General features: G+C 47.9%; 1 protein-coding gene across 2 annotated transcripts; it reads right to left on the bottom strand.

Moving 5' to 3' along the window:
• Positions 1-2,680: 2,680 nt before the first annotated feature.
• PRELID3A (PRELI domain containing 3A) lies at positions 2,681-13,991 on the bottom strand. Of its 2 annotated transcripts, XM_087818662.1 has the most exons (7): positions 13,909-13,991; positions 9,246-9,414; positions 8,341-8,430; positions 5,625-5,695; positions 5,416-5,518; positions 3,775-3,859; positions 2,758-2,807 (listed from the first exon to the last, which is right to left on the bottom strand). In XM_087818662.1, exons 1-6 carry the CDS (start codon positions 13,938-13,940, stop codon positions 3,806-3,808), a joined length of 519 nt encoding a protein of 172 aa, XP_087674788.1. In that variant the 5' UTR covers positions 13,941-13,991; the 3' UTR covers positions 2,758-2,807; positions 3,775-3,805. The 2 variants fall into 2 exon arrangements, with proteins under 2 accessions (XP_087674789.1, XP_087674788.1); XM_087818663.1 differs by lacking the exon at positions 3,775-3,859 and having other exon boundaries at positions 2,681-2,807.
• Positions 13,992-20,584: the final 6,593 nt, after the last annotated feature.

Below are 20,584 nucleotides of genomic sequence, written 5' to 3'. Positions count from 1 at the left end.
GAAATGCCACATACAGCCCTTGGGCTTTTAAGTCAGGAATACAGTTTTCTAAACCAGTAAATCACTCTGGCCCTAAAGTAGCCACTTAGAAGACAGAGCTTGAGTCAGCAGCTCATGCCCTGGGCACAGCTGACTCAGCTTGAGGAAACCCTACCTGCCAGCCTGGGGTTCCTGCCCCACTCCTGCAAATGCCAGTCATCACTCATCCGCTTCCAGGGCTCCTGGGTGGAGCCACCGTGCACAGCCCTGCCTCCCTGACCCAGCTTTTGTCCCTTAAAAACTGACGTGCAGATATCTAGAGACCCTAGAGACCTATCATTGAAAATGCTACATAAATGTACTGGGTATATTATCAGTACCAAGTTCATACTCATTAACTTTTACTACTTTTAAAGTATGGTAATTAACTCTTACTAGTAATCATAACATTTTCATTAAAATATATGTGCCAACTAGGCTGAAATAAGTATTAAACAATTTCAAATTTGTCATATTACTACATTTGGCCAATAAAAGAAACGATATGAAGACAAGCTTTATTATATTACGTATTCTGTGCTGTGTGTTACTATTAATACGTAATTTAGAAGATAGTTTTTTAAAATTTTCAGTAGCTGCTAATAGCTGCCAGCTATCAAGCACTTACCCTATATCAGATACTGTACTAAGGACTCTCAGCCACATTATCTCCATTAATACTCAGCTCTGAAGTAGGTAATATTAATATCCTTTTACAGATGAGAGACAGAAATAGCTTTTTAAAAAAGGCCAAGGATGTGCTACCTAAGAGGTTTGACCTGTGGAAAATGTTACAGGGTATTGTAGACAGTGGGTGAAGAGTACAGGACTCAGCTAGACTTTTAAAAAATAAAACTAAGTAGATGAGAATAAGATTAGTATTACCTTCAAGGGGAAAAAGTTATATAAGAAAACATAATTATGGTATTTATGTTTGGCTTGATATCAATAGTGATGTATTTTCAAAATTATGGAAACTGTGTGTTTGTTTTGGTTTTTTTATTTGCCTCACCTGAGGATATTTTTTCCATTGCTTTTCAGAGAGAGTGGAAGGAAGAGAAAGAAACATCAATGTGAGAGAGACATCGATTGGCTGCCTCCCACACTTGCCGTCGGGACCAGGGGTCAAGCCTGCAGCTGAGGTCCGTGCCCTTGGCCAGAATCAAACCCAGGACCTTTCAGTCCTTGGGCCGACGCTCTAACCACAGAGTCAAACTGCCAGGGCCTGAATGTGCTTTTGACCTTAAATTATAATATAGCTGTATTGGGGCAATGGGGGAGGGAGAGAAGATGTAAGAGAGAGAAAATAATCCACCACAACAGGAAGTCAACAGACAATATCTAAAATTGTTGAATCAAGAAATAGCAAAATATGCCCGGCCGGGCGTGGCTCAGTGGTTGAGCATCGACCTAGGATCCAGATCGGGGTTCGATTCCCGGTCAGGGCACATGCCCAGGCTGTGGGCTCGATCCCCAGTCAGGGGCAGCCGATCAGTGACTTTCTCATCACTGATGTTTCTCTCTCTCCCTTTCCCTTCCTCTCTCTGAAATCAATAAAGATAATACTTAAAAAAAAAAAAAATAGCAGAATATGCTTATTTACTTAGAAATCTAGCAGTAAATGGCAGAAAAGGCCAAAAAAGTTCAGAGTCCTCTCAGAAGGGTGGAACCCTGCTGTGCAGAAGGTGTAAGAGAGTTTGTTGTTATAAAAACTCTATTTTGCCCTGAGCTATACACATAAAAGAGTCTGATAAAAAGTAAACATGAATGTTATTTCATTTTGGATTGGAACTACTATTATCAAACAAAAAGCAATAGCTCATAAAACAGTGAAACACAGTTCTACCCATCCAGGCCTTCTAAAGTTTTTATAATTTGAAACATATTGAAAGAGATTGTACATTTTATTTTTGAAAATGGGAAAATTAAAACTCCCAATTTGGAAGTACCGTGAAGCTAACAGGATAGCAGAGTGTTTAAAATCACAAGCTCTGTGGCTGCCACCTCGCAGCAGTGGCTCTCGCTGAGGACAGGTCAGAACGGAGAGAAGTGACACAGGCCTTCAGCAACTTGGGGTCGCTTGTCCCAGGATAGCAGGACAAACCAGTTGCAGACCCAGGACAGAGTGCCTTGCTCTCGTGACCAATTCTGTCTCAGACGGGAGAGCCCACGGCGCTGTCAACCACGCAGGTCCCCATTGGGGGTGGGCGCCCCTACTCCAGCGGGCGCAGATTTGCAGTGAGGAGGAGAGGAGAAGGGTACATGGCGGCACCATCTGAAATGACAGATGGTAGCCAGAGACGTGTGAAGAGACTGGTGGTGAAGACTGTTATTTAAGAGGCACTGGGAGGGAAACGGGCAGCGATCTGAAAAGAGAAAAGCTATTTTGTGAGATCCCAAGAATTGGCAAGAAAGAGCCGGGAGCTGTTGCTAAGGAGAAAATAGACAAAGGCACAAGAACAATCTGACTGAAGGCGGGCTCGGGGGCGGCTCCCAGGACCCTGCTCAGCAATCGGATGACGAAGTGGCGGCCTCGTGGCCGGTCCTCCTGCCAGGACCGGCGGCCCCCGTCCTGCTACAGGCCGTCCTCCTCGGGGTCTCACTGCACAGGCTGGAGCTCCGCCTGCGCCTGGGCCGCGCCTCCTGCCCCGTGGTCGCCCTGGAGGAGCCTGTGGGCCGGCAGGCGGCGGACTCCGCACCTCCCGGCCTGGGCCGCTGCACCGCATTCAGGACTCGCTGCTTTCTTCCTTTTTCTTTCTTTCTTTCCTCTGATTTCTTGGGTGAGGCATCTGATTAAAGATGGAGGCAGTTTAGCTCTAGTGTATGAGGCAACTGGACGCGACAGAGCCCACCACTCCAAGTGACACGGTTGCACACACCACACTGCCCACACACGCCATGCCGCCCGGCAGGCAGGCCCGCTACCTGTGGTCACCTCGGCCGCAGACCACGACCTCGGGGAAAGGGGTGTGGCAAACCTAAGCCTCGGCCGCTTAAGAAAAACCAGCAAGAGGTTCCTAAGCCTGAACCCCGCAGCTCTCGTTTGCTGACCGAGGCACCGAATGTGGACACAGATGCTGCAGACAGCCGGCCAGACAGACCAACTGCCCGACCGTGGGAAGCAGAGAAAGTCAACAGAGGCCGGAAGCACAGGGCAGCAGGAAACTGACTCTTACGAGGTTTTAAGGTCACTGCTGACCAATTAAGCGTCAGATCAGTCTGACAGTCCAGCCACCGCTGACCGAGGAAACCGAGGGATCTCTGGACAGCTAAGGAGATGCTAAAAATGGCTTTTGCCACTAAAAGGAAACGGCAGTGGCAGGGTGGTGCCGGGTGCTGGCCTGCAGGGAGCGAGGCGGCCTTTCCCTGCTGCGAGGAGTCCTTATGAGAGGGAGGGAGCCTGTGCAGACCCGCAAATCCCTCCAAAGGACAAAGCCCTCCATCAGCTCAGCCCCAGCGCCGTCTGCGCCTAATGAACGCCTCTTTACTACACACAAATGTAACCAAGTCCCTCATTAGAGACAAGATAACAAGTATTCAGGTTTCCTCGGAAAATAAATCCTGCCAGGAAACAAGGAGATGAGTTAAGAAGAGGAGGAACCCAGGGATTTTTTCTCACTACAGAAGACACCATGGAGCACAGGGCCGGAGACTCGCAAGCAGCTCCGGCTCCTAAACAGCTTCCAGCACCGCGCACCACGCACGTGGCTAGCAAGCTGCGAAATGCTCTGCGGGGTTAAAGGATAGCGTATTTACCGCCGTTCGTGACACGCAGGTGCGGACCCCGTCAGCTCACGGCGCTTTCGGAATTTTCAATTATCCACTCAATAGCAGCCCACCCCTGCAGCAACACAGAAGGATTGCAACATGCTGTAAGAAATCTGCCTCACAGCAGATGGCAGCTACAAGCCTGTAATTTAAACGGCAGTTTTAAAGATACAACGATAACCATTTGTGAGCAATCTTTCACTGAAACCAGGCAGTTTCTCAAGTTCAAAATTAGGTGGTAGGTATTCTGCCTAGAATTCTTGCATCGGGTTGGGCTATACTGACACTGGCACCCCTCATCCGCAGCATCACCTCCTGAGGGCAGGATGCGGGGAAAGGGCAACCACCCTCATGGCCTCCATGCGCTGTCCCTAAGCTCAGGCTCCGGAATCCCCGGATGACCTGCCTCCCCATCTCCATCTCCTGTGCCCACCCTTGGACTACCAGCTCTCCCAGGCATCTCCCCAACTGACCAGGGATGCAATCAAATCCTAACTCTAACTAGAGGGAGAATGATTCTCCATCAGGCCTTCAACATAATAACCCCTAAGATAAGTGAATAAAAGAATTTTATTTGGCTGCACTGAGTTTACCCTGATTTTTCTCATAAAAGGTCTGACATGGCTCTGGCGTCACCCAATATTTACTTCTCCTGTGTTTTTTCACAAACATCAGGGTGCCTGCCCTAAGCCAGACCCTGGACACCCAGGCCAGTGAGGCTCCGTCTCCTCCCTGGAGGGCTCGCACTGGGGACACAATGCGTGCAGCTTCAGGCACTGTGGTTCCGCCTTCCCTGAACTGAGCTAAACTGCATTCGTTTCTCAAACCTGGGTTTTTCTAAACACTGGGGCAGATTGGCTCTTCTAGACTAAATGGGAGCCATTAGTGGTTTTCCACTAAGACGTGACTTAAGCATGGTAGGAAGGGACTTACAGCTCAGGCGGCATCTGACCCCAAAATGAAGAATCACTTCTGACTGACAAAAAGGGAGAAGGGGGTGGGCAGTCAGGGGTGGGAGCAAAGGGAGGCCAGCCTGGGGAAGATGGGAGCCTGAGGCAAGCTACGGTAAAAAGCCACGGCCCTGCTCCGGGGGGGCATCACCTTGAACTTACACATCCACGCTCTCCATCAACACTGCTGCAGAGGAGGGCAGCCCGGACTCTGTGAGGAGGGTCTCCCTAAGGCTGAGCACCCCCCCAGGGACCCGGGGAGGACGGCCTCCTGGGTCTGCCTTTCCAGTCTCACCTCCACCACGCTCACTCCCCAGTCCTGCCAGAGAATGGCAGCCGACTCCAGGGAAACTTTGCAAATGGAGAGGTTCGGCCAAAGCTCCATAATGCCTATTAAATACGAAACCACTAAAAATCCCGAATACCCTGCCTGGCCATGTAAACACGTCTTTTGGATGTGTGGGGTCTTAGTTAACCAAGCCTATTATTTCAGCTCTTTGCCTCTGCGGGGTTCCCCTGCACTTCTCCCGGGGATGGGCACGCCTCCCTTGCTGCTGGTTCTGAAGGTAAATGTGGGACATCATGTGGCATTACAAGCATTCGTGGACTTATGTGACCTCCCATTTCACCCGCTTATTCTCAACAGCCAGAGCCACAGGGCCCGGACCGAGATCCATACCTTCTTTGCATTGGATGATATTGTGTTGGCCATTAAACTTTCCAGATAGCTGCCAAGGCTGATCCCCTTCACGGTGATGATGGCTTCCTGCGTGAGCACCGTCCTACAGGGGAGCAAGCAGCGAAAGGCTGAGCAGCCCTGAGACGGGAGGCTCCAGCCCACCCTGACCTTGGAGTTCACCATGTCGGTGCCGGGGCGAGACCACGTACATTTCAGGGTTCTCCGGATGGGGTGTGTACACCAACCTCTCGTTCACCGACACCAAGTTTGTGAGTGTGATCTTGAAAAAAGGAACAATGGCTTTAGGTTCTACTTCTCTTGCATTTCTTCCCAAACCACCTGCCCAACTTCCATGCCCCAAACAGCACTTACTGGAGCCAGAACAGGAGACACCTTTAAGCCCAGAGGCACCACCATATTACATCCCAGGGAAACTGTCCTGGCTGCTGCTCATGGCGACTGTCCCCTGCCCTCTCTCCACAGCCCTCCCAAACCTCAGCTGGGCCTGGCCTTCAAGGGGCAGGTGTCTCCTACTTTTTTTTTTTTTTTTTAGTATATCTTTATTGATTTCAGAGGAGGGAAAAGGGAGAGAGATAGAAACATCAATGATGAGAGAGTCGTCAATGATCAGCTGCCTCCTGCACGCCCCGACGGGATCAAGCCCACAACCCGGGCATGTGCCCTGACCAGGAATCAAACCGCGATCTCCTGGATCCTAGGTTGATGCTCAACCACTGAGCCACGCCCAGCTGGGCAATCCCCTACTTTTTGAAAGTTCGCATGTGCTACTTTGCTTTCAGGAAAGACCTGCATTAGTCGTTTTTGCTAACTGAAAGAAATCTGAAGAGGACCTCTGCTTTTATGAAAAGTGAAAAGCAAAAACAGCGCTCAGCATTTATTTTGCAGCGAGTCGTTACACACCCCAAGCTGCGAGAGTGGCCCCGCCAAGCTCCTTCCCCAGGAAGCTCACTCAGCATCTCAGCATCGAGCCCCAGAGCTGCAAACTGTCTGTAAGCATCTGTGCTTTTTCTCCATTTATTTTGTGCATTGTTACCAAGATGTGTCCTAATGAAATTGCTTCTTCCCTTTATACCATTTCAGCTTACCTAAGGTTTCACAGGAATGCTCTAATTCTCGATAGCGGGGAACCTGTATTTTCAAACTTCTAAATCATCAGCAGAATACCCCTGGGTTAGCAGGCAGCTGAGTGAGCAAGAAGCTCCTCGCCCACCAGTGGCAGACTCTGGCATTGGGACTGTCCTGGGGATTCACAGGGCAGAGCCCTGACTGCACAGACCGTGAGAGCAAGGCATATAGATATCATCTCCTCCAGTGCTGTTTCCTGTAAACCAACTAGCCCCTCACGCACATGTTCCATATTTTCTATTAAAACCCATTTAAAGACTGAAACTCTAGAACAGCACAGTCCCACAGAATTGTCTGTAATACTAGAAATGTCCTGTATCTGTGCTGTTCATATTGAAGGCACTCAAGGTATGTGGCTAATGAACATTTGAAAAGTGGCTAGTGTGCAGGGAACTGAATTTTTAAAATTACTTTATCCTAATTAATCAAAATGGGAATAGCCACATGTGGCTGCCACATTGGCCAATGGAATTTTATCTTTGTTTAACCCAATTTACTCTTAGCAAAGAGCCAATTCCAATATGAGACCTTTATTTTTAAAGTTTAAGTCAAAACTTTATAATCAAAAGCAATGATAAACAATGATAAACTTAAAGCACTTATGTTTTGCTCATGTAATAATCTTTCACTGAACTCCCCGCTCGGCCTCACTGTTCCGACAAAGTGGTTAGCTGGGAAATCTCTGTCCTATGGAGTGCAGTCATCAAAAGAGTCTCACTGGTTACAGTTATTACAGTGTATGGAAAGATTTAACAACATTAACAATTAAACTCCAATTAGCTATTATCATCTTACGTGCAGTATTTTTGTGCCTAGAACTGTATTTTATAAACCTATTTCCCTTCATTAATCTCATAACAATACCATGAGATTCAGTCTTTTTTTTTTAGACTAAGAATGTGAGACCCAGAAAAGATTAGTAAGGACATACCCAGTCATACAACCATTCAGTGATCATTTCAGGGTATAGGTAACCAACTGTCCTGCTCCACAGTCTATTTCCTTTCCACTAGACCTCACTGTAGCATGAACAATCCTTCTTTACTAAAGTTTCACAAAGAATGGAGTGGGGTTTTCCAAGTAGAAGAGGGAACAGAGAATATGTAAATTGTTAAGAATGGGCAATGGGGGACACCTGCGAGGCTCCCCGTGACTTTACACAGAAGGGCTGCCTGGGACGAGGGAAGGAGGCCATGGGTAAAGGTCACAGATGGCATGCCAAAAACTGTAAGTGGTCTGGAACATAACCTTCCAGCACACAGAGACACAATCTACAGTGAGATTTTATCAAGTAAACCATGTTCCTAGCCCATGCATTCCCAACATGTTTTCTGAATGTGCATTAGACAAAATATAATTTTTTCTAATTGGAGAACTGAGAGGGAGTGAAGGAGGAAAGTTGTTTTAAAATTTCTGCTAAATCTAAAGAAAAATAAAATTACTACTAAAAATCATCTTTGCTATTGGAAGTCAGGATAGCGGTTATCCTGGGGTGGGGGGTAAGGGGGGTCCTGGAAAGAAACAAGGGCAGGGGTCACATTCTGTCTGCTGGTTACATGGGTGTGTTCACTTTGTGACAGTTCAGCATTATGTGCATTTTTCTGTACATTTATTGTACTGGAATAAAAAGAGAAGTAAAACACTACTAAATAAGTTCAGCCTATTAAAAATAAATGATCACTTAGACCAAAGGTGGGCTGGAAATAAAATTAAATGAAGCCATTACGCACCATCACCAAGACATACCAAGCACCTTTCTCATCTCAGGCCATTGCTTACATTGGTGGAACAAAGTTCCATTTTCTTTTCCACTGGATCCACAACAGAATGTTCTTTGATGTATGTCAAAGTCCTACTGGTTCCCAAAATCTAAAAAACAAAGCAAAACTAGCACAATGTGTTACAATTTCATTTTGCAGCATCAAACACAAAATACCATTTCATTTACTAATCCGCTTATCTACATGGCTGGGGGTGCAGCGATGAAGGCCCCTGTGCAGCAACTTTAGGTTTCTGTTCTAGCAGGTGGGACAGACACTGAACAAATGAATGACTTCAAGTAGAGCTGAGTGTATGACAGTAATAAATGCTTTGCAAAAAGAAAACGGGGTGGGGCTAGGGGCAGGAGTGCAGAGAAGGCCCCTCTGCCAGTGGCAGGGCCAGGGAGGGTGCTATGTAGAGTTCTGGGGTTGGCAGGAGGGTCAACCACGTGAGGAGGCGGAGGGCAGGCAGCCGTCTGTGAGCCAAGGAGAGGCTGGAGCAGACCCATCCCTCACGGTCCTGGTCCTCAGAGGAAACCACCCTGCCAGCATCTTGCTCTCTACTTCCACCCTCCAAAATGGAGAGAAAACAAATGTCTGTGGTTTAAGTCCCCCAATCTGTGGTGTTTTATTACGGCAGCCTGAGCAACAGACGCAACACTGTGGAGCGATGCGCGGGGGGCTTTGGGGAGCGGAGCCAGGCCACATGTCAGATGTGTCAGGACCCACGGAGATGGATAGTTTAATGAAGTTTACAGAAGACTAAGGGAAGGTTGTAATTTCCTGCAGATGGGTGCCAGCCAGGCAAAGTGGGTGTAGCCAGGGTGATGCGGGTGTAGTGGGAGCAAAGCAGACGCCAGCTGGGCGGTGCGGGTGTTGCGGGGCAGGGCGGGTTCCAGCAGGGGTAAGCAGCTGTGGGCTCACCGCTCTCACGAGGCCGGGCAGCCCCCACTCAGTGCTGAGGAGGCGGTGGCTGTGAAGTCGTCCACAGCCGTCCACACTGCGCTCCAGCACATCGACTCCCACGACACAGGGGTTCATCGGATTTGGGTACTTCCTCATAGCAGCCTTGATGACCGTGGCCCATGGGTGACTGGAGGGAAAATAGAATCACCCAGCATAAGCAAGCAATCCCTACAATTTGTAACGTGTGCCAGAGTGGCTGTGGGATCCAGAGATGCTGTGTGCCAGAGTGAAATGAAAAAAGGTTTTTGTTTTGATTTTAATTAAAGGTATATTCAAACAAATATACATGAGGGGTCCGGCTCCAGACCCAAATCCAGGATCCTGCGATCCTTCTGAGCTGACCACAGGCAATCAGAGGCTTTGCCAGGTCTTGCGGGGGACCTGGGGCACAATCTAGAACTCAGGCTCCTGGCAGCTGCTCATGGGGTCTGCATTCCCAGTCCAGGAGCCTCGCAGAGGCTTCACCACTGGGGGCCCTTGGCTGGAGCACTTTCCTTCCCTCTGGCTCAGCACTTCCCCTGTCCCCGCATTTCCTCCTCCCTCTTCAGTAAACCCTAAAAGGAATTAGAGTTAAGCATGAAGAACACAAGGGGCACTTCTGCTGTGCACGGAGGTGTAAGGAGACCGGGGAGCGCTGGGCAGCTGCGGGTGGTGGGCCCAGCTGGCTGCTGCTTTCCACACCCGTGACTTCTACTTGAAACAATGCAGGGACAAACTGGTTCTTCAGTCTGGGGTATCTGGCAGACATTATCTCGAAAACTAATGAAATGAGCCTATCATTTCAAGGAAAACAACCGATGGCATTTGTTGCCAAAGATAAAATCTGAGTTTCAAGTGAAAATTAAAATTTTCAAAAGCTTGTCTCTGCTGCCATGACCTGATGACTGCCCCATACTGTAAAAGTGGAAACCCATATTCCAAATGACCAGTGCAAGATGCCACAAAACCACATGCGGGTGACAGACTCATTTGAAACAGCACAGGCCAATTACTCTGGTCACTATGGTTTCAGATTTTACACTTGTTTTGTTGTAGTAGCAAATAAATAGCTGCAATTACTTTAAGACTGTTAAGATACTCCTACCTTTCCCAACAGGGTTTTATTCAAAACTTCACCCAAAACAACAGACTGTAAAACACTGAATACAGAAGCAGATATGAGTATCGAGCCATCTTCTATTAAGCCAGACGCTATAGGAATTAGCAATGAAAAAAAAAGACAAACAAGAAACCCAAAAACAGTATCACTCTTACTAATTTGGGGGAATTTTAGGAAATAAAGGGTTTTTAAAAAGTAAATGTTACTTTTGTTAACATAATGGGTTTATTATTCATTTTAAAATTAATTAATAAGTATTATTTACTTTGCTTTAATTTCTAATATGGTAAATATGGGTAGCTATAATTCACATAAACAAAAACTGTTTGGGGTCCCCAATATGTTCTAAGAGTGTAAAGAAATCCTGAGGCTGAAGAGTTTGAGAACTGCTGGCCTAAGTGGGTCCTTAATTAAGTGGACAAGAAGTATGTACACAGGTGGTCACTGCAGTATGATGTGTAATAAGGGGGGAAACTTGATGTCCTTTCAGTAAGAGAAAGGATAAGTTGCAACATATTCATACAATAGAATATTATATAGCTATGATACATATGTGTGTGTGTGTGTGTATGTATATATACATACGCAACACACACAGGTCTTGAAATCATACTGTTGAGAGGAAAGGGAAACTGTCAAAAAATCTGTACCAGATGATGCCACTGATTTCTATTTTAAAACAATAAACACATGCACACAAAAATGTAGTCAAATGGAATATACACCTTCAGAGGGATGCCCACCAAATTCATAATCGTGTCTGCCTGTGGGGGGAGAGGGGGTTCCGCACTGAGGGGCAGGGGTGCTTCAACTCTTATCTGTAATGTTCAATTTCTCTTATTTAAAAAAAGGGGGGAGAGGGGCATTCTGTTCCCTGCACCTGGCTAGAAACTAAGTTTGCTTTAGGGCATTTCCTTCTCCCTCTTTACCCTCCCTCTCAGCAAACCCTACTGTCCCTGAGACGGTTATTACCAACTTCAGACCTTTCCGGGTAGTTGTTGAAATTCAGAGTACATGGCCTTGAATCTCTGCCAGAAATCCACTTGTGTTGGCTCTGTTCCTGAAGATTTCATAGGTCTACCTGCAACCTAAGCCAATGCTGGATGAAATTGATAAGCCTGTTAACTTTTAAATGCCCCTTTCTACATTTTTATATTTCAGTCGTATATTTTTCATTACTATTTAGACAATCTTAACCCTGTCTAGATAACACACACTAATTCAGATGGCTTTCTCAAAGGGTTCTCCATTTCTGTAGGCGTGTTTAAATTGCTCTGCTGTGCCTGATCTCCAGTCCCTGGGGTTTCTTTGGGGTGTGGACAAAGAAATTTTGATATGATCAAAAGTTTTTGTGCCTAATTATTTCTTTCCAGAGCACATTTAGTAATTTCCGATCAAATATTCATCTGACAGTACAACAAATATATAAAAGAAACAAATACAGAAAGAGAAGACCTATAACCCTCAAAGAAAAAAAAAAATCAGTGATTGTAACAGACCAAGCAAAGGGAGACCGCCACAATAAGCCCAGCCAGAAAGCTGGGCTTCCCATTTTGTGCTGGGCACCGCACACTACTACTCATTTGCAACTGTTGGCCACAGGGGCCTGCCCCACATTGTCCTTGGCCAGCTGCATTCCACGTTTGTCAATTTTCATTATGGCCCTTTGCTTTTAACTTCCAAAATCAATGGCAGGGGATCAGTGCCAAGTCCACAGCAGCTTGGCGGGTAGCCACGCTCTATTTGGAATGGCATCTGATCTTGGTGAGATCCTTCAGCCCCTCACTGAGCACCTACTATGTGCCAGGCACTGTCAGGGTGTCAGGGATACAAAATGAAGTACTGATACAAGATACCACACGAACAAACCTCAAAAAAATTATGCTAAGTGAGAGAAGGCAGACACAAAGGACCACATGCTGTATGATTACATTTATATGTAATGTCCAGAAAAGGAAAATCTATAGAAACAGAAAGCAGACTAGCAGAGGCCAGGGGCTCAAAATGGTAGTGAAGAGTGACTGCAAATGGGCATGAGGGGTCTTTGCAGGGTGATGGAAATGTTCTAAAACTGGTCTGTGGTGGTGGTTGTACAACTCTAAATTTACTAAAAGTTGTTATTTGTACACTTTTAATCAATGAATTTTATCAATAGTGACTTTTCAGTTGACTATTCACTTCTGCTTGTCAACCAACATTTCATGAAATTCTAGGGCAGTCCTTGTCAACTATCCCATGACAAAACAGCCCCACTGCCCAGGCATCTACACTGCAGTGTGCAGTGACTTAACTTCTCCCCTCTGCATCTAGATGGTGCCAGTTATGTCCCACCCTTGGGAGAACTGAGAAGAATTTCTGCATCATTCTCACTGGGGCTTTCACTGAGTCTCTCAAGAAACCCCAGTTGAGAAAAGCTGCAGGCTACACAAAAATCAGCACTAGCCCACCTGTGTGGCTCAGCGGTTGAGCATCGACCCATGATCCAGGAGATCAGGGCTGGATCCCCAGCCAGGGGGCCTGCAGGAGGCAGCGGATGGATGACTCTCTCTCATCACTGATGTTTCTATACCTTTCTCCTTCCCTCTCCCTTCCTCTCCCAGAAATCAATAAAGATATATTAAAGAAAAAAAAAAAGGCCAAAGGATGGCAATTCCATTTCGTGCAGTTTTTAAAAAGATTTTTAAAATTTGTTTTTAAATTATATAGTTGACAATGTTTTCAAAACTTTTTCTAAGGGGTATTTAAAAATATTTATTCCTTTAAAATAATAATGATTTCAGAGTGCCACAGATAAACGATTTAGACGAAGATACCACTTAGGTGACGAGGGCACTTTTAAACAGCTCCCAGTTTTCCACGCTCGCTCGCGGCCTCCCTCCCGTGCCACGGCCCCCGTGGCCCCCGTGCTCTCCCCGGCCGGCGTCCTCCCGAGCCCCCGGCCGCTGCGGACCCCCATTCATCCAACACCTTTACGTCCGCGGTCAGCTGCGCTGCACAATCTCAGCAAAAGACCGGGCCGCCCTGCGGGCCTCGGCTCTCCCTGGGACCCGCGCCCCTCGCCCCAAACGATAACAGGGCGTATGCGGGGTCCCGCCGGGCGGGCAGAGGAGCGCGCACCGTCGCCGCGCCGGCCCCCCAGGGGCGCACGCCCGGGGGGGCGCTCCCGTCCCCGGCCGCCCGCGGGAGCCTCCCGCGGCTCCGTCGTCCTTGGGCCCCAAAAGGAAAGGCCGACCCCCTCCCCAGCGCGTCGGTAACCCCACCACGGCCTCCGTCCGTCTGGCGGCGGCTCCATCAAGCCGCGCGGTAGCGCGGAGCCGGCCGTCTAGCCGACGACGCCCCAGCAGGGACCGAGCGCTGGGTCTCTTTAGGAGGCCGAGGTCGCGGGCGGGGAAAGGTCAACGCCGGGCTGGGGAGGCTCCGCGGGGGCCGGGTCTGGGGTCCAGCCCTCCTGGGCCCCCCAGCGGCGCGGGGGCAGGTGCGGGCGCCGGCCCGCACCCCGCGGCGGCCCCAGCCCGACCTCACCCGAACACGTGCTCCGAGCTCCAGACCTTCATCGCCGCCGGCGCCGGCTGCGGAGAGCGCGCTCCCGCTCCCGACGCGGGGCTGCGGCGGCTCCCCTCCCGGCGCCGCGTGGGCGGGCCCGCGGCGGGCGGGGCCTCGGGCGCGCAGGTCAGGTGACCTCGGGAGCCGCAGCGGCTAAAAATAGGACTGCGGGCGGCCTCCCCGCGGGCTGGCCGGGGGTCCGCGCGGCCGCGGCCTCCGCGGAGCGCGCCCGCCGCCGGGGCGGGGGCGGGGGCGGGGGCGGGGCGCCCACTCCGCAGTTCACGCCGCCCAAGTCCTTCCGAAGCCCTCTCCCTCCGGGCGGGTTTCTCCTGCTGGGAAATATAAAGAAAACCAAAATCTGCCCACCGAACGCCCACCCCCGGGAGTGGGAGAAGGAACGAGCCGTTGCAGGAGTGAAGCAGCAGCCGCCAGAGCGCGGCGCGCCTCGCGGGGGCTGCGGGCGGGGTGCGAAGGCGGCGAGAGGCCGCCCCTTCTGCGGAGCTGGGCGGGTGCAGCCCGGCCCCCCGTGTCCGCAAGGGAGGGGACCTGGCGGCGCCGTTCGTCACGCGGAGTTCGTCCTAAACTCACCGGGCAATTGGAGCGCCCATTCGTGTTTGCTAACTGTCTTTATCTAAAACGGAAATAAATTTCTCCTGTTGTTCCTGCAGGAGGCGGGCTTGCAACTTGGAGCCGGGTGCTCCCTGGAAGTTAGGCTAACATTTCACATTGGTGGCTCCCAGGACCTTGGGAAAAAACATTACTGGGATGTAAAACTGGCAGAGGCCCACTGAGCTTTTGAAAACATTTACATTACGTACGCCTCAAAAAGACAAAGAATTTACAACTACAGGTTTCCTAGAGTAAAAGCTCCACGAGCAGGGAAAGGAAGGCCTCTTTCTCTCTGCACCGTGGGGTAATAATTTTTTTCTTTTTTGTGCTTACCCAAGGATATGTTTCTTTATTGATCTTAGAGAGCGAGGAAGGAGAGGGAGAGAAACATCAATCTGCTGCCTCCCAAATGCACCCTGACCCAGAATCAAACACAGGCATCTGACTCCTGCACCTTCCCAACTTCAGTTACCTTCATCCCCACTTCATTTCAACCGTCCACTCCCTCCAACCTTCTTTGTTTTGAATTTCGCCTCAGACATCTCAAGCTCTGATTTCCCTCTACAGAGACCCTCTCCCTCCCTAACAGAACGATGACTTTTTTAGACGCCACCTCTCTCATATTAGTGCTCAGGGAAGGCCCACCCCACTGGCTTCAGGGCTGGTGACCCAGTGCTGGCCAGTGAGCAGGAGGGAGCCTGCTGTGAGGTTGCTGGGAGAAAGTTCCTTGCTCCAAAGAGCAAGTCATCAAAACCCGTATCTTTCATTTTTTAGCTCCAGGAGCCGATGTATCCACATTGCTACAGGCAGGAGGGTGAAATCAGCCCCAAGATTGGATGTGTAAAGAAATGGTCTTTAAAGATGTTACTGAACCTCTTCTCAACAGCCTGAAACCCTCTTTAGGTGGGACTTGCAGCTATGTCATTATAAATGTCCTTATTGTTTCATGCCATTTAAATTCACATTTTAGCCCAAAGCCCCTACCCAATACACCGTCCTCTGAGCAAACCTCAGGTCCTTCCTGTGTTCACCACCACACTCATGTGACACCTGCTGTTCAACTTCATAGCCATCTCCAGCCTCTCCCATTCTAACAACTCCTCCTGGCCTTTCTGCCTCCAACCTCCCCAACCCCCACATTCTAGACCACAGTTCAGAGAACTGACCCTCAGCTCTCTCCTCTCCGTGCTGAACAAAGGCTGCACAAAGGCTGCAATCTGCCTCCTCTGGTCAGAGCCCAAACATTCTGTGCTACTGCAGAAAAATCTCAGTCTTACAGATTATCACACTGGGAATGACAGGTGTCCTGTTTCATTCATGCCCTCAATGGATACTTTACCTGTCCCTGGTTAGCATCCTCACTGACTCCCAACTTCTCCCATTGTCTTCATGCCTCCCTGGGACAGAGGCTCTCAGGTGTAACACTGGCTAACCACTTACTAATTATATGACCCTGAGCAAGTTACTTAGCTTTTTTAAGACCCAGTCTCTTCATCTGTAGAGTGGTTGAGTGGACCACAAATGGCTGTCAACACCTAGCATCGTGTCAGGTACATAGCAAGTGTCCAATACACTGTAGTTATCCTGATCTAAACCCTGGCCAAACTCCCTTCCCGCCCTCTGGTCTCAGGCGACTACCCCACTCTTCTCCTTGTTCCCCTCTCCCCAGGCACCTGCTCCACTAGTCTTCCCTTTTTATTTCCACCACCCACTGATCATTTCACCCCACATTCCACCCTTGATTATAAATATGGTCAAGTCTTCTCAACTTAAAAAAAACCACACCAAACACCTCCCTCTTGACTCTGCACCTGTATGTGGATCATAAGAGGAGCCCAGGACCTGAGCTGTTTCACCCATCTGAGCCCCTCTCATCCCAAATAAATCAGGTGGGTTGATTTTTCCTTGCCTGGGGTTTTGCAGAAAACAAAGGAGCAATCACCCACCACTTAAATAGGCAAATATTTATTATTTCAAATTAAATGTTTGATAGAAAAATGTTCTTATTCCATAGGGCTACTTAAGAGAGATGGAAGCCTGCTCACGCCATGCTAGGCAGACCCACCGTGCACCCCAGGGCAGTTACCGGACACAGGAATGTGACCTGCACTCTGAGGAGATGCCAAGACAGACACTTGCAGGCAAGTGTGCTCATAGCCAGGTGACACATGGATCTGATTCAGTGACACCCAGCAGTTTCTTTGTTGTTTCAGTTGTATGGTTTCTGTAGAACTGGAAAGATGCCAGTCAAAGGGTGACCAGCCGTGCATTCGTTGGTTAAACCAAGCACAGGACATAGTCATTTCTCCAATAGCTATCAGGCAAAGATGGGATGGTAGAGTTGGCCATTGGTTAAACCTCTCACAGGAGGGCAACGCTGGATGGGATCTTGTCGCAGTAGGTGTGGGAACTAAGGAAAGATTTCTAAGGAATGAAGAACTCAGGAGCAAAAGTCATCCCTAACCTTTATCTTTGGTTGAAATGCCTCGTCTGCATTTTGTTGGCTTGAGAACCGTTTCTCTCATTTTGGACACACGGAGGGAAAGGATGGATTAGGCGTGCCATTCTAGAAGTTGATGGTGGTGAATGCCAAACCTGTAAATGTGTGAAGCCTTGGAGAGGTATTTTTCAGCTACTGCATCCCCCTACAAGCGCTATGCATATTCTCCCCACTTCTCGGCTAAACCTTTCGAAGGACGAGGCCACGTTTGCTGTCCCCACTGCTCCACCCCTTATCTACTCCGCAGCACGCTGTAGCGGCTCCAGGAACTCCCCTCCTTAGGGTCATCAGTAAACCACGGCATTTTCCAGTCCAGTGGGTCCTGCCAGTCCTTCCCCTTCTAGACCTCTCCACCGCACTTGAACCACTGGGCGCTCTCTCCTTGAAACTCTGCCCCCTTGGTTCCAAGGACACTCGATATTCCTTCGGTCAGCTTCGCCCGTTCCTCCTCCCCTCTGTTCTGCTTCCTCGCCCTACGCCTTCTCCCAAGTGAACTCAGCAAGTTCATGGTTTCCTCTAACTCCCACAGCTGTATTCTCTCTTCTTTCTACTCCAGGCTTCAGGCCCCTATGTCCAGGTACCCACGGAACAGTCCCTAGGGCCCCACCTCAGTCATGTCCAAAGCATCCTGCTCCTTCAGCAAACTCCTCTCCCAGGACTCACTCTCTAGGTGCGAGCTAGAGCCACCCCTTACCCTGTACCCAATCAGTCGCCTTTGGCATTTACTTCTTACAGATCGTTTCAGTCCACTGCTGCTTCTACGCCCTTTAAGGGATGATACGATTTAGCAGAGCTGGAGGCGTAGATGGGAAGGTGATTGAACCTGGGTTCTGGACCTGGCTCCCCTTCTGCACACCGCTCACCCTCTCCAAATGGCAGTGCCATCGTCTATGAAACGGGAATTCTAGTAGCACCTACCCTGTGGGACCTGTGGGAATTCAATGAGAAATCCTTAGTCCAGTGACTTGTGGGCAGTAACCATGAACATCAGCCCTTGTCACTTAGTGTTATTCCTACCATCCCCGCTGCCCTCTGACCTCGCAGTCCCTCACAGCCTCTCTGGGCTCCTTTAACAGGCTCCTACCTGGGCCCTGAGAATGGGGCCACCACCGTGCCCAGACCATCACTACTCGTCCTGTCAGCCTGGTCTGTGTGGAATGTACTCCCAGAGCTTTGCTCGCTCTCCCCGTGGGTGCTCCTCACTCCTTCCCTCCTCCTGTAACTGCTCCCACATTCCTCTGTCATGACGCTTAGCATGTTTTATAATTACTTTAATTGTTTGTGTTTCTGTCTCTCCCACTAGATGAATGCTCATTAAAGAGGCCGATTTCTAGGTTCCACCTCCTACCTTTGGAACTGACATCTCTGGAGTAAAACCCAGAAATAGGCATTTTTAATGAGCAGCCCAGGCAGTCAGAAAGCTCCCTGAAGTTTCTAGACTATGTGAGCTCTTCAAGGATAGGGGTGTAGCCTTCCTCGTCTTGGGCACCCAGGATCTAGCCCAGTGGCTGGCAAACAGAAGCACTTGATGACTGCTTGTTCAGTGAGTCACTGCTGACTTCGAGGGTGTCATGAACCTGGGATCGGCTGGGTGGGGTTCCATCTGGTGTAACCACAGACAGAGGCATCTAGCCCATGGTTCAGGGAAGCTTATTGCCTTTGGGGGGTCACCTGTGGGGTAAATTAAGAGACTTTTCAACCGGCCCTACTTCTTTCTTACCTATTTAGTTCCTATGTATTAAAATTCTGTGTCAAATTTTCATTTTTATGTCAGCTGCTAAAAATAAGTAAGTTTGAAAATTGCTGTATCAGAGTAGTTTTTTTAATTTAGGGAGAAAATCAATCTTCTAGCAGGTAAGAAGTTTTGAAGAACTTTTGGATCTGTTTCTTTCCCATTTGCCATGGACATTGCTTCATTACCCCAGGACAATAACAAAAATTGGGCTGTGATGTTTAATTGATATTCAAATACAGTGATGGCAAAGACTCAGTTTACAGATTCTCCAACCTGCCACACTGGCGGAATGAGATGGCAGAAGGTCAGCAATTCCGAGCCTGTGCCACTGGCATCTAGATTTTGTAAGATCCTATGTATAGACTATTGAAATCCAAGGCATGTTCTCTAAACTCAGAACTATCCTGAGCCTCAAATAGCTGAGATGTACTAGCATATTATTAAAACAGAGTAAATATCTGTGACCTTTTATTTCTATGGTATATAATCCATATAATTAATTCCTCTTCCCAACACAATTTCTGAAGTTTCTCCAATACATATTTTCAAATTTGCACCTTATTTCTGCTTCGGAGCACTTGAATTCTCTCCATTATAGCTTATGTAGGTTTTCATTAGAAACCTAAAACACCATTTCCTTCCTAGCTTGCAAATCCTTTCCCTTGATGCCCTCTGGTATTACAGTAACAGCTCAAAAAATGGCTTATGACTAAGGGGTCTTGCCATAAGCAAGAAGGTACAATTGGGGAAAATCTTGGAACTTTATGATTTATGTAAACGCTTGTGGTAAACAATTAAAAAAATTTTTGATCACTATCAAGTAAAATTTTATCACTATCAAGTAGTTAGGAATATTTTAAATGTTCTGCTATTGTCATTCATGAAACTTGCATTGACATACCTCGGTGTTGATGTCATAATGCATTCCTTTATTCATTGTCATCTAGACGATATTAATCAGACATTGTGGGAGTTTTTTAGATTTTATTACCTGAGGCACATTACTGGGAACAGCAGCACAAGACCTGACCACCCCTGGAAAATACCATGTCAGCCTCACCTTATCGAAAACACAGCATCAGAACATTACAGAGGAACTGGGAACAATACCAACATCATTTAAAACATACACACAAACACGCACATTTTAAGGTTTTGAAATGCACAAGCCTCGGTTGTCTTAGAAATTTAGACCTCTCCTGTCACCTAGTGGGAAAACATATGCAGCACAGCTCTGCATGTGCTGCCTCAAGGTCCTATCCCCCAACCACTTGCAAATTATTTTTTTTAAATCATGTTTACTAAGCAACCTCGCTGCTAGGAAACCATCTTCCGAATGGATACTGGCATATGTGTATATATGCATCTATAAGAATACATTAATTGTAGCATCTGAAATAGAAGTAAATTGAAAGCAGTCTGAATGACCTCAGTTCAGACCTGTTACACCTTTGCCAAAGAATACAATGGAGCTGATTAAAGAATGGGGTGGAACCATATGTTATTAACATACAAATATATATTCATCAAAAAAGCAAGGTGCATAAAGTACAATTTTATTCATGTAAAAATACATTTAATGTACTTGCAAATACATGTAAAATGTATGAACAGATACAGAAATAAAACTACTTAGAGTTACATTTAAGCAAAAATAAGTGCGAGACTTTTACTCCCTTGCAACTTTATACTCTGCTATACTGGTGAAAAAAATGATCCCAAACTTTGTATATTAAAAGTCATATTTTTTTCTTGATTATAAAGCTAATGTGCATTTACTATAGGATATTTGGAAAATATAAATAAGCATA

Source organism: Miniopterus natalensis, chromosome 7 (genome assembly GCF_054644295.1).
Source record: "Miniopterus natalensis isolate mMinNat1 chromosome 7, mMinNat1.hap1, whole genome shotgun sequence".
NCBI classification, from domain to species: domain Eukaryota; kingdom Metazoa; phylum Chordata; class Mammalia; order Chiroptera; family Miniopteridae; genus Miniopterus; species Miniopterus natalensis.
This window is presented reverse-complemented; position numbering and strand designations above follow the sequence as displayed.